This window comes from Malania oleifera, chromosome 8 (genome assembly GCF_029873635.1).
Source record: "Malania oleifera isolate guangnan ecotype guangnan chromosome 8, ASM2987363v1, whole genome shotgun sequence".
NCBI classification, from domain to species: domain Eukaryota; kingdom Viridiplantae; phylum Streptophyta; class Magnoliopsida; order Santalales; family Ximeniaceae; genus Malania; species Malania oleifera.
The window spans coordinates 78,537,090-78,551,709 of NC_080424.1; the positions used below are offsets into that span (position 1 = coordinate 78,537,090).

A 14,620-nucleotide genomic window follows, 5' to 3' on the forward strand; every position below is an offset into this window, starting at 1 on the left:
GCACAAGTAAACTCCAAGAAATGAGAACGTCATCACAACATCTATAAGACAAAGAACTTAACTAATATCATATATATTTTTTTCATTATTAAGAGGGGTTTAACCCTACAAGAGTTCATGCACTGTAGAATTATAGGGGCTATTCAAGAAGTGTTGTGAAGAAATTTAATAAAGATTGACATTCAAGTAAGGACAAAGGATCTAGTATATGTTTAGGTTGTCCATGCCAATGACTACAATTTTACAGGGATTATTGAAGATCATTTATGGAATACGAAAGACCTTAAAATGATATATAATATTGCATCATAAAAAGAACGAAAGACAAACAAAACTTTTAACTAACCTTGCAAATGTAATTGAAGATATGAGCAAAGACATGAAAGAAATACAATCCAAGTCAATAACACTTATGTCTCCCTATACAACCTATTTGAAGAAAATGATAAACTTGATCGAACTTATAACGAAAATATGTTTTGGTATGGAGTACAACAGGTTATGAGGGATAATTTGTTTTGTTATCAGCAATACATACAAAATACTATAGGTAACAATATTTTATATGGCTATAATTTTTGTAAAACCAAGAACACAAACACAATATTCAATGTTAGATCGACATTTTAGTAAATGCATTTGAATTTGAATGGATGAAAACTTGAATTGAACTAACCTGCTTTGCGTATTCAGTGTGCAAGAGGGAATTCGTTAACTTTCTTCATGGAAGGATCTTATGTGTGGGATGATCACTATTTGGGGAGAATTTATAGGAGGAAAAAGCTGAGAACATACAACCATAGAAGGTTGTCAAACACAAAATGAAGATAATTGGGATTATGATAGGGAGGTTCTGACAAAGAAGATATCTAGCCATAATAGTGAACGGAAGTTGGAAAGCCATGAGAGAAGATTAATAGACGAATGAATAAAAAAAATCGGAGCATGACACTTAGGAAAAAATGATTTGTTGTGTGTGAGGAGTTACAAAAGTTGGATGGTCATATGGTTAAACAAATCAATCACGAAGATGAGAGGGCATGAGGATTCATTTTGGGTTTTAGGATATTGAAGAAATTTAATTTTACTTGACTAAAACATGAAGGGCAAAATTGGTATTTCAATTTTGGTCACCTAAGGAGTACTAAATTTTGCCCTTTTATACTTTTATAAGTAGTTAAAATAATGATATAAATGAACCCATTTTTATTTTAAAAATAAATAAAATATTTAAAATAAAAAGGATTTATTGTCCAAATTTTGATTGCCCATATATAACAACACAATCTAAAGCTAAATGACACACATGGAGGAATTTGCTCAACATGCATTGCACGTGTCTCAAAGTAATAAAAATTAAAATAAATAAAATATTAAATAAATTATTTGAAAAAGGAAAATAAAACTAGTAAGAGGTACGATTTAATATATTAATTTGAAGAAGATACGCTAAACGACTTGAAGATACAAAAATAAAGTTGACCGAGGAAGTAGCTACATTGTAATATACATATATACATACATAAATACACGCATACATTATATATTCTTGGTAATATACATTTATACATACATAAATACATGCATGCATTATATATCCTTGGCCAAGAAAAGCATTGGGCCAAAAATATTATGGGCTTGTTTTCATTTTCACGAGCCCTTCTCTGGCAGCCTTGAGTTTGCGAAGAGCTTCTCTCATGGTGATGCGGCCATCGGGGGATTCCACGGTGCAGGATAGCCCAACTCCGAAAACCGTCACCAGGCTGTTAAGTTGGGCTTTTGGGCTGATTTCATCGGCGTCATGGGACAGGCCCATCAGCGGGGGCAGCTCGGGGTCCAGCAATAGGACCATGTCGTGGGGAAAAGCCCACTGGACCCATTTGCTGAGACTAAGGCCCCCCTCGAAGTCCTCATGGGTTGGGCTCTTGCCAGTAAACAATTCCAACAGCATAACCCCATAGCTGTATACATCTCCAGCAGTAGAAGCTTTCTCTCCCATCCCATACTCTGCACCCATTTAGATATTAGTCCATCTATATCCCAAACAGCAACTATATGAACCCTAATTTATTTCTCATTCAATTTTTTATAATTAATTAATTTTAAATTTTTTTATTTCCATAATACAGTCAATTTCGTTTTTATGTTTCTTGACTTTTATTCATTATCATGTTATGAATTATTTGATATATGTTGTTGGGCGAGCTATGCTCTAATAATTTTTTATTAAAATAAAAATATAATATAAAAATTCTATGATATGATATCTCAGAGAGTTATATAATTCTTTTTTAAAAAAAATAATAATAACTAGCACTGGGATTACGTATAGGTGGAATTTACACTACATTTGGATGCATCATTTCGAACTTTTAATTTGGATTTGGGTAGATTTACATATTATCTGAATTCAATACAACTTCAAATTTAAGACCTCTGTAAACATACATTAGAATCAAGGATATGCGTTGAACTCTTACGTTGTCAAGTATGCTTTGAGCAATTATTTTTATGCACTATTGTTGGAAGAACTTACTAGAAATATCTAAAATGAAATTTCATGATGTATGTTGCTTACAGATGATATTGTCTTACTTGATGAAACTAAGATGAAGTAGAATTTAAGTTAAAATCACAAAGAAAAGGTTTAGAATTTATAAATTTTAAGTACAAATAAGATAAAAATATATAAAAATAATCATAATCATAGTGGTAGGAATATCAGACAAAAAAAAAAAAAATAATAGTACTAGTAGATTTTGATATCTTGAATCTATTATGCAAGGAGAAGACAAATCGTATAAGATGCAATTTAGAGAATTAAAATAGATTAAGTAAAACAAAGAAATGCTTCAAGCGTATTGTGTTATTGAAAATTATTATCAACCACATATAACGTATTTAAGTGTGTATTCACAGACTAATTATTTAGGAGTATTTAATAAATGAAAAGTAGGTTGAATAGGAGGGACCCTTTGTATCTATAGCAAAATATATGTGTAAATACTCACACTATTAATTACACCAAAAAAAAATTAATTCATCTTTTTTTCTTTGGAAAAGAAGGGGAGTTCAAGCGCAATGGTAAACTGTCGCTGTATGACCTAGAGGTCAGGGGTTCGAGGCATGGAAACAGTCTCTTACAAAAATGCAAGTAAGGTTGCGTACTATATACCCATTGTAATCCGCCCTTTTCTTGAACCCCACATACGCGGGAGCTTTGTGTACCGGGCTGCCCCTTTTTTTTTTTCTCTTTGGGAAATGATTTTAACATCAAGGGATTAAAGACCTGTGATTCACATTCACTTTTTTTTTTGGCATGTTATTTTTCAAATGCGAGTTAAAATTAAATAAAACTTTCAGCTAATAGAACAACTAGCAACTTGATATTACTTCAAAAAAACTACTGATAGTTTTTTTTCCTTTTTTAGAAAAAGTATAAATAACTAATTATCAAAAGCCCATTAGTATTTTAAAACTGTATTAACTATAACTACCAAAAATTTTGCACTTTGCTAGTGCAACCCATGGCCATGACTTCTTTATAAAGAAAAATGGAATTTGTTTTTGGAGAATGTTCAGTTTGAGTACTGACCTGGTGGTATGTAACCTACGGAGCCCCTGAGTCCATTTGTAGAGGTAAGACCAGCCTGGTCAGAGCCCCTCTGCAGCAGCAGCCTAGCCAGCCCGAAGTCCCCCACCTTCGCAGTCATGTCTTCGCCCAAAAGCACATTGCTGGGCTTCAGATCACAGTGCACCACAGGAGCTTCACTGTCATGGTGCAGGTAATCCATGGCACATGCTACATCAATTGCCACATTCAATCTCTCCGCCACATTCAAACCCTCTCCGTTTTCATGTTTTCTTTTACCTCTAATCCAATCTTCCAAGCTCCCACGGCTCAAGAACTCATAGACCAGACCCAGAAATTCATTATTCTTGGAGTCCAGGCTTGAACACGAAGTTATGAGTTTGACAAGGTTCCGGTGCCTCACATTCCTTAGGGCCTCGCACTCTGCTACGAAACTCTTCTTTGAACCAGTCCTCTCTATGTCAAGCACCTTAATTGCAACTTCAACTCCTTTTAGAACCCCTTTGTACACAGACCCAAAGCTCCCACTTCCGACCAAGTTTTGCTGGCTAAAACCTGCCGTTGCCTCCCGGAGCTCATTGTATGAAACCATTTGACACTGCCCTTTGAGTGACTCAAGCAATGCAAAGGCCTTCACTCTGCCTTTCTTTACAAAAAACAGAAACCCAATAATTAAACTAAGCGCTACTATCGTTGCCAAAGCGACGGCAATTACAACGTAGATTAGTCTCCTTCCATGGCCCCCGCCATTCCCACAACTACTGAAACGATGGAAGCAAAGCTTGGGATTGCCTTCCAGGTGGACACTCGAGAGATTCTTGCTGAAAATCCCACTTGTGGGAACTTCTCCTTCAAGATCGTTGAAGGAGAGGTTCAGTGATTGAAGGGCATTTAGGTTCTGCAGTTCAACGGGAATTGAGCCAGAGAGTTGGTTCAAGGAGAGGTCTAGAGTCTCCAAACCCTTCAATGTCCCCAGAGAAGAGGGTATGGGGCCTGAGAGCATATTTTTGGCCATAAACAGTTTTTCCAGGCTCTTGCAGTTCCGAATTGAACTCGTAATGTTTCCCGACAAACTGTTGTCAGAAAGGTCAATTGCAACGACACTTTCTAGGTTCCCAACTTCAGGCAAAGGTCCATTGAGTTGGTTTTTGGAGAGATTTAGAAGAGTGGTTAAACTTGGGAGAGCCAACATTTCAGTTGGTAAGCTTCCATTGAACCTATTGTTTGACAAATCCATTGACAGGATCCTCTGGAAGTTCCCAAAGCCAGCAGGTATCCTTCCCACCAGCTCATTACTTGATAAATCAATATGATTTAGGTTTTGAAGATTACTCAAGGAATCTGGGATCCTTCCAGAGAGGTTATTTCGAGCCAAACTCAGCGTCTGCAGTCCCTTCAATTGGCCAACCTCCACCGGAATATCGCCAGAGATGGAGTTGTAGCTCAAATTTAGCAACGCCAGGCTGCTAAGACGGCCGATGGAGGCCGGAATTCTTCCATAAATCCGATTCTCTCCCATGTATAATTTCGTTAGAACCTTGGAAAGATTGCCTACTGATTCTGGAATTAAACCTTCCAGACGATTTCCATCAACAGCAAGGAAGCTGAGGCGGGTGCTATTTGTCAGTAAATCAATAAAACTGAGACCATCATCACCCGAGCTAGTGATCTTATTGTACCCAATGTTGTACATTTGCAGGAACGGGAGATTTCCCAAACCAGGGGGCACTGTTCCCTCCAGAAGATTATGCGCCATGCGAATGATTTGTATATTACTGAGATTGTGCAGAGACCCTGGAATGGTACCAGTGAACTTGTTGATGCAGAAATTGAAGCCCAAAAGTTTTGGGAGTGTATCTCCAACATTGTTAGGAATCTTGCCCCACAACTGGTTCGAAGCCAAGCCTATATAAACCAATGAAGACATATTGTATATGGAATCAGGAACCGTTCCGGTGAGATTGTTAATGGTGAGATCGAGCCATTTCAAATTCCGAAGACCACCCAACTCACCGGGTATCAACCCAGCAATGCTGTTTGTCCCAAAATTTAGTTCGGTAAGCGAGGAAAGGTTGGCTATCGCCGGCGGAATCACGCCAGAAATGCGGTTTCGCCCCAACTTCAACACTTGGAGGCTTCTGAGGTTGCTAAGCTCCGTGGGTATAATTCCGGAAAACCGATTTGATGTCAAGTCGAGGGCTCGAAGGTCCCTCAACTGGCTTAGATTAGATGGGATGGCGCCTTCCATGCTGTTGAGGCTTATGTTGAGAACTCTCAGACGAAAAAGATTGCTGATTTGAGCAGGAAGAGGTCCATTCAAACGGTTATTTTGAAGCTGGAGGGATCGGAGGAAGGAGAGATTGCCTATGTGAGGGCTTATGGACCCAGATAGCCCTGAGCCTGAAAGATTGAGGGCAATCACTCTTCGGTTGAATGGGCTGCAGAGAATTCCCGTCCAGTTGCAGGGAGACGAGGTTGGGTCCCAGGAAGAGAGCGGGTTGGGGAATGGAGGTTCCACAGTGAGCAGAGATTTGAATGAGATCAAAGCCTCCTTGTCGGTGGCAATGCTCAGAGTGGCCGATTCAAGGCTAAGGAGTGTTGGGATACTGAAGAATAGAAGAGCAACATGAAGCACTGAAGGCGAACGGATTAGGAATTCCATGGCTGTTGATTAATTTTCTGAGTAGATTTTGAATCGTGCGGAGAAAAAGGAAGAAGAACGAGCTGCTTGCTTAGGAAGCTGTGCAGTGTGAAGACATTACGCGGGTATTTATAATCATAATTAAGTAGAATAAAGAGAAAATTTTGATAAAACTACATTAACGCCCCTCGCATTTTTTAAATTATTGAAGGGAAGTGCTCTTTGACTCCGCCCCCGGCGAACACCACCCCCAACACCCCCCCCCCCCACCCTTTCCTTATTGTTGAAGGGTGGGGTTGAGCCTTGACTTCTTCTAAATAAAATCATAAATTTACATTTGCCCACAGTTCTATGTGCCAAATTTTGAGACTTTAAATTTAAATTTGTATGAATTTAAATAAATTTTAATAAAATCTTATATTATATTTTATCTAAATTTGCTATAATTATTAAATTCAAAACTTCTCTAAAGATAGGGTAAGAGACATTTGATTCATAATATTTTATTAAATTTTTTAATAATATAATGTCTACAACATCTCATTCTCACTTTTATTTGAGTATAAAATCTAATATGATAAAATTGTGACATTTTCTTATTCTCATAAATGTATTACATTTTGAATCAAATTATTCTCATTATTTTATCTTTTGAATAACAATATCCTTATACCATAATTACACTTTATTATTATATTTCAAATAATAAATAATTAATAAAATAATATAAAAAATTTTAAATTACTTTATGTTAATCATTTTTATTATAAAAATATAACATGTTAATTAAAGATACAAATTAGTTTTAAAATGTATATTAAAAGTGTTAATATTTATGTTAATCAACATTTTAATTGACATTTGTAATTTATTAAATAAAAGTAATATCATTGTTATCTTATAAAAATTTAATATAATATGTTGACTTTAAGTTCGATCTCTACTTTGATTATGACAAACCACAGCATCTTAATTATGCATTGACCATTTGAACATGTTTATCCTTATGAAAGCACAGATGATGATTAAATATGGAAGCCTTGAATGCACTTTAACGATCATATTCCAAGGCGTATTCCATGGACAATCAGAGGAGTAGAACTTGAAGACTTCATTATTCTTTGAGTTGTAATAGTAATTAGGGTTTATTTGTGCATGCATGATCATTTGGTTTAAAATTGAAACTCATCTCAGACATAACCTTAGATTGGCCTTAGGTACCTCCAAGTTTCACAAAAACCTTTTTATTTAAAATGAATAATGTTGACTTTTTGAGTCTTATCTCGTTTTTTATAATGACAAATACAAAGTCTTTAATGTTTGTCGAGTTTGAGTGCGAGATCAAATCGGAAAAATCATATGGTGGCACACATTGGCTTTAAGAAAAAGAAGACCTAAAATGTCCAATTTTGTTGTTATTCATATTCAATTCATTAGACCCAAAATAATTAATTATCGGTTTGTAATAATCTGCATATCATGCATGTAGGAACTTATAAGCTCAAAGACCTTAGAAAGACCCTAGGATACAAACACTTAGAATTTGTCCCCACTTTCAAATATGCAATTAGGGGAACTAATATTACTTAGGTCCTAAAATATTAAGGATTCGGGCGACCAAACCTTGGCATTGAAAACACCTTGATAGACTAAACGTTTGACAAGTCAAATTGTTGACTTGATTTCGAGAGACCAAACCAAAATGAACGTAATGTTCTCAATTGACCGAATATATTATCCTGACTTTTCCAAAGGTCCGGACGCCCGAACTCCACGATCATTTTGACCTCAGGCGACCGAACATGCAAATTCGAAATTGAAGATTTCAAACATTATGATTTTGAAAGAGTTTCAAATTCAGTAGCAAGGAGTTTGCGCCAGGCCTGAAAAAATTATTTTGTGAGTTAAACCCCCAGTAGGGTGGATAAAACTTAATTGTGATGAAAGCTGTAGGGGCAATTCGGGTGCTTTAGTATGTGGAGGAATTATTCGGGACTGCCATGGCATGGTGAAAGTGGCTTTTTCAAGCTATTTTGGGAATGGTACGAACAATAATGCGGAATTAAAAGCAATTATGGAAAGAATTTGTTTATGCAAACGACTTCATTATTTTAATGTGATTATTGAAAGTGACTCACGAATTGTTGTTAATTGGTTTCAGAAAGGTAAACGTACATTGTAGTATCTTTGAGATTTTTGGGAGGACCTCGTGGCGGAGCTAGAAGGAGTGAACTTCATGGTGATCCATTAATATAGGGAACGCAATAGTGCGACTGATTTTCTCTCTAAAGAAGCAGAAATGGGAAACAATGTCATCTACGAAGAATAACATCTTTTACCACGTTCTCTGAAAGGTATCCTTTAGATGGATAGGTTAGGTCTCACTTCCTTTCGTCATTGATTTTTTTATCTTAGTTTATTTTATTTTATTATTTTTGTTTTTGTTAGGTTTGCTTAGATTTGTTTCTTATTTAGCTTTTTTTGGATTTGCAATCTTGTGTTGGGTGGTTATTGGTGTTGTTTTTGGGAGGCCTTTAATGTTTTTTTTTGTAATCTCCCAATGCTTGTCTTGTAACCACAGTATTCCTCCTCCAAAAGTGAGGGTATATCAATAAATAAATGGAGATGTCTCCCTCCTAAAAAAAAAAAAGTTCTCAACCATGTATATAAGTTTAAGCCTATTGGGTCTTGGGCCCAACCATGTATATAAGTACCCATCATCCACTCTAATTTTCCAATGTGAGACAAACTCACAAGTGGAATTCTCAACAATCTCCCCCTCACTTGTGAGCTCTAATCGCTCCCCCTTGAATGGAAACCATCTCCTTTATGGGAGCAAGCCCAATTCCCCAATAGTTGCTCAAGTGGGCCTTACCACTGGAGCCTTACGTGCCTCAAATTGCATTCCACGTGCCTCCGAACCAATCCTACCTCCCACATTTTGACCCTATTCGGATCCATCCCCGGGCTAGATGATCCTTATTGGCCTCGGTCACACACTTGGTCCTCCAACTGTTAGCACGTCAGGAGAATTAACTCTATGTCGCGACTTTTACGATGTCGCTCACCTAGAGTTATGAACCGTCGGCTCTGATACCACTTGTTAGGATCGGAGGAGCCCATGAGTGGGCTTGATACACATGGGTGAACACCAACTTGACCTATAAGCTTAAGCCTATTGGGTCTTGGGCCCAACCATGTATATAAGCACCCATCATCCACTCTAATTTTCCATTGTGAGACAAACTCACAAGTGGAATTCTCAACATTTGGTTGATAACATCTTTTATTATAGGGTAATATGTCTTTGGATCTGTTAGAAAAATTCCATAAGAAGGATCTTTAGGTTATTTTATAGACCATAATCAAGAAAGAATTTGGAAAGTAATTAAAAATATCCCTCATGTCCCCTCCACGTAAGATAACTGAATTTTGATGCAATTAGTTTTTTTCCCTTTTATTCTTAGTGATCATATCATGCGGAAAACTACTTGATCTTTTCTCCCTTTGCTCTGTCACGCCCCGAACCCGGAAATGGGACCCAGGGGTGAAAATGTAAACTAACATGTCCCTATATCTTACAAACCATCCACAGATATAGTATAAAAGATGAGGGCCCGACCTCGTGGGGTTCCTAGGCACCCTAAACACATCCAAATACAACAAGACATACACAGCGAAAATACGGTCATTCTATATATACATAGTACCATACTAAAGTCTATACAAGAGCAGAAACAGGCTCTATCAAACAACGTACAACTAGGTGCCCAACACATCCCAAAATGGCAACCCACCAAAAACACTGTCCTAGCACTTACCCAAGCGCTAACCGCAGTACACCGACAACTATGCTCCCTACACCAGGACACTAGTTCCTGTTACTTGAAGGACCTGTAAAAATATATGTACAGCAGGGGTGAGACACCTTTCAGTAACAGGTTATATCGGTGTGCGGCATTTGAGTGTTATCATGATGCAACATACACGCAATTAAATGCAATCCAATACTAATTACGCACGCCCATGATCAGCACACCTGGTTTCATCACACCCTTTGGCCCAAAGCCGACCTGCGACATATGGCGTTGGCCCATAGCCAACCCGCAAACACGGCGCCACTGGCACATGGTTAGTCCCCGACTCTCATGGCATCGTACCGGCGCTAACTGATGGATCCACACCCTTCAGCCTGACCTGCCAGAATAGGCTCACGCCCTCAGATATAGAGTCGGACCTCTACCAATGCATGGCCAGCAATTTCATACGCCCTCCGATATAGAGTTGGACACTCTTAGTACCTGGAACAATTCAAAACAACGTTCCTACTAGCATTTCAACCAATCACACAGACATGCATGCTCATATAACCAAACAAATCACACCCATTTGGTAATCTAAAATCACTATTTTCCAAACACATATAGTTTAAACAAGTCAAGGCACGACCATCCCTATGACACAGTATAAATTAACATATACGCTCGGTTTTCAACAAAACCAGGGATGCAGCCCATCGCCTCCTTTTCCCAAAACTGTAATCATGAAAAACTCATAGTTTTTCCCATTAGATCCCCCCAAATGAGCAGCCAAAACACACACAGGACCGTGAACCACAGTTTTACCGAGTCCGATTTCAAAAATAACCGATATAAACATAATTTCCCTTACCTTTTCCCCGAATGGAAATTCTCGAACTCTAAGGCTCCTAACCAGTGAATCAAGTTTCAAAACCTACAAATTACAGTACAAAATATACTCACAACACTGTTTCCTACAAGACTATCGGATAAGAACTGAAAATCGAGCCTCACCTTGATTTTATGTCAAAACCCAAAAATCTCCGAAACAGGATTCTGATTTGTAAAACTTGTAAAGAATCCTTCCACGATCCTCGTGGTAACTTTAGATTCACGATTCTAACAACGAACGAAGAAGAAATCTAGAGAGATAGAGAGTAGGGAGGGTTCTAGAGAGAGAGAGAGAGAGAGAAGATATTTGAGTTTCTTAATGGTTAAGCAATGAAAAATGATATTTATAACCCTTTGACTCGGGCAAACTTGTCAACGAGATGGTGTCCTCGTCGATGAGACTCTATAGTCTTCTCGTCGACGAGACAATGGATTCGTCGATGAATCCTGATATCACCAGTTTCCCGAAACTCCTCGGCTTCTACTTGTCGACGAGCCTCTGAACTTCATTGACGAGAGGTGCATGGCCTTCGTCGACGAACCCTGGCTTCGTCGACAAAGCCTGTTCAATATCAAATTTTACCCCTCTCTTATTTATTTAACCCATTTATCACGATTCAAGTTCTTACAGCTCACTCATATATTTTGGATTTGTGATGGAGATTTTACCAAACTTGGTTGAGTGGTGAGAGGGACCAAGAGCCTTTTATATAAAAGTTCATAAGTGACTCAATCCATCAAAGAGTCATAAATATTAATGCATACATATGACCTTTTTCTTCCTCAAATGTGAATGTACCTTGATTCACTTCAAGAAATCTAGTTTTTAGTGACGGAGGTATTGGTGAAGGATGGAATTTCGTCACTAAAAGTTCAGTATTAGTGACGATTTTTAAAACTGTCACTAATAGTTCAGCTATTAGTGATGAAATTCAATCCGTCACTAATACTGAACTTTTAGTGATAAAATTTCATCCTTCACTAATACCTCTGTCACTAAAATTAGTTTCCCCCACTCAAACAAGCGGGGGAAACCACTTTTCGCATGAAAATTATCTCGGAAAAATATTAGCGACGATTCTTGAGGTAATAGTGACGATTTTAATGCGTCACTAAAAGAAAGTTATTGGTAACGGTTAATAAACGGTCACTATTATTATTGTATTAATAAATAAATAAAAATTTTCATAGCATTAGTGATAGTTTTTGCACATTCATCACTATTAGTCCCTTATTAGTGACGGTTTAAAGAACCGTCACTAATAGTTCTTTTTTAAAAAAAATTATTTCACAGTAGTAGTGACTGTTTTGGATTTTCGTCACTAGTAATCTCTTATTAGTGATACTTTTGCACATTCCTCACTATTATTCCCTTATTAGTGACAGTTTAAAGAACCGTCAATAGTAGTTTTTTTTTTTTTAAATATAAAAAAATTTATTTCACAATAGTAGTGACTGTTTTGGATTTCGTCACTAGTAGTCTCTTATTAGTGGCGGTTTAGAGAAGCGTCCCTAATAGTCCTTTTATTTAAAAAAATAAAAATAAAAATTATTTCATAACATTAGTGACGGTTTTGTGCATTCGTCCCTATTAGTGCCTTATTAGTGACTGTTTAGAGAACCGTCACTAATAGTTCTTTTATTTTTATTTTTTTTTAAAATTATTTCATAGTAATAGTGACGATTTTCGATTTTCATCACTATTAGTGTCTTATTAGTGACGGTTTAGAGAACCGTCACTAATAGTTCTTTTATTTGAAAAAAAAAATTTATTTCACAATGGTAGTGACGGCTTTGGATTTTCGTCACTATTAGTGTCTTGTTAGTGACGGTTTAGAGAACCGTCACTAATAGTTCTTTTATTTAAAAAAAAAATATTATTTCATAGTAGTAGTGACGGTTTTGGATTTTCGTCACTATTAGTCTTACATTGAAATTAAAACTCACGTGGTTTCCCTCAATCTCCCTCGCTCCTTTTGTTGGCTTTTTGAGTCCGATCTCTATTTTGATGCTAACAAACTACCATTATCTTATGTGTGTGTTTAGTCTTTGAACATTTTGTCATTTCAGCACGAACATAAGATACCGCAAAATGGAAGCCAGTAGGGACATAAAGGTCACACACTCCCGGCAAATTCCACAGAAAATTAAGAGTAAGAGAAGAAGATATTTTGATTTTAAGTTTGTATTGTATTTAATTTTTATATCTTTGGTCTGTAATAATGCATACATCTTGCATAATATGTTTTGAATGCTCAGATGACCGTACAATGACCTTAGGAACCCTTCGATCGATCAACGCCAGATTTTTGGCCTTAGACAGACCCTAGGTTCCCACACTTGAGTGCACAAAGTCCCCAACATCACTTTTCATATCAAGGGATTCAAATCAAAGCTAAAATTGAACTTAATTGAAAATATTGAGAGGGTTCAGGCGACCGAACCCAAGCCGTGTAAAACGGCACGGGCGACCGAACTAGTAAACATGTTGACTTTGCGTTCAGGCACCCAAACTCGTTTTGAACGTATCGTCCCCAGGCACCCGAACTTGTGTCAGGGCATTTTTCAATTACTCGGGTGACCAAATGACACATTCAAATTGGGTTCGGGAGATCGAATTAGTCAGTTCGGTTAACCAAACTTAGCACTAGGCACCTGAACCTACAAACGAAAGTTTCTGACTTTTGTTCGAACTACCGAACCTACACTCAGGCACCCAAACTTCAAAAAATGCCTTTTATCTTTGTGAGTGTTCGGGCGACCGAACTTATCGCTGGCGACCGAATCTCTCAGGTTGCAATTTTTTAATTGGGGTAACTAGGGTTAAAAATTAATTAAACTTTTCTAATAATACCCAGCGTGTCCCCAACAGTCAAAAATTTCCTTGAGTCTATATATACCCCTTCATAAGCCAAGATAAGCAACTTTGATTTGCATTAAATTTCTTTCAAATTATTTCTTAATCAAAGTTCCCCCAAACAATCGTTTTATTGTAAAATCTTTTTGCGGTCAATCTTTGTTACACTTTCCAAACTCTCTTTCATTTTTCTTGAAAACCATTTTTACAAGAGAGTATTTTATTTTGGGCATTCGTTTTGATTTGCACATATAGTTTTAAAATGCTTGTATTTTGTTTTGTTGTGCAAAAGTATTTGAAACAAAAACCCTAGGTTCTCCAATTCATTCTTGAAAAATATTATTTGGAGAAAATCTTTTGTAGGGTTTAAATCTTTAAAACTCTTTATTATATACATTCTTTTCAAAGATTGCAAAATAGTATTTAGATAAGCACCCTTACTCTACTAAGTATTATTGCATATCATAAGAAAGTGCATATTTTATGAGCTTAAGTGTGTACATATTTGCTTGTATTTCAAAAGCATGTTTCATGTACAAAATGGTTTTATTATAATTGTTGGGTTCAACCCGTTAATTGAACTGGGGAGTCTCAGCCTCGTAAATGAGACCGGTTCAGTTCAGCCCAGAGTTTAACTAGGGAGTTTCAGCCCCGTAAATGAGACTAGTTCGGCTCAGCCTAGTAATTGAGCTGGGGTTTTCCTCGCCCCATAAGGAGAGGATGTAAAAGGTTTTTGCTCCGCCCGGTTAAGTAAGCAAGTTTAGTGGAACCCTTGGGGGGTATGCCCAAGGCGGGGATGTAGGCTGGTTTAGCCGAACCTCAATAACAAATCTGGTGTC

At 37.1% G+C, this 14,620-nt stretch overlaps 1 protein-coding gene across 1 annotated transcript; it reads right to left on the reverse strand.

Annotated features, from left to right (window-relative positions):
- Positions 1 to 1,400: 1,400 nt before the first annotated feature.
- LOC131161925 (putative receptor-like protein kinase At3g47110) lies at positions 1,401 to 6,334 on the reverse strand. Its single transcript, XM_058117957.1, has 2 exons — positions 3,596 to 6,334; positions 1,401 to 2,007 (listed from the first exon to the last, which is right to left on the reverse strand). Exons 1-2 carry the CDS (start codon positions 6,252 to 6,254, stop codon positions 1,631 to 1,633), a joined length of 3,036 nt encoding a protein of 1,011 aa, XP_057973940.1. The 5' UTR covers positions 6,255 to 6,334; the 3' UTR covers positions 1,401 to 1,630.
- Between the last annotated feature and the right edge of the window lie 8,286 nt (positions 6,335 to 14,620).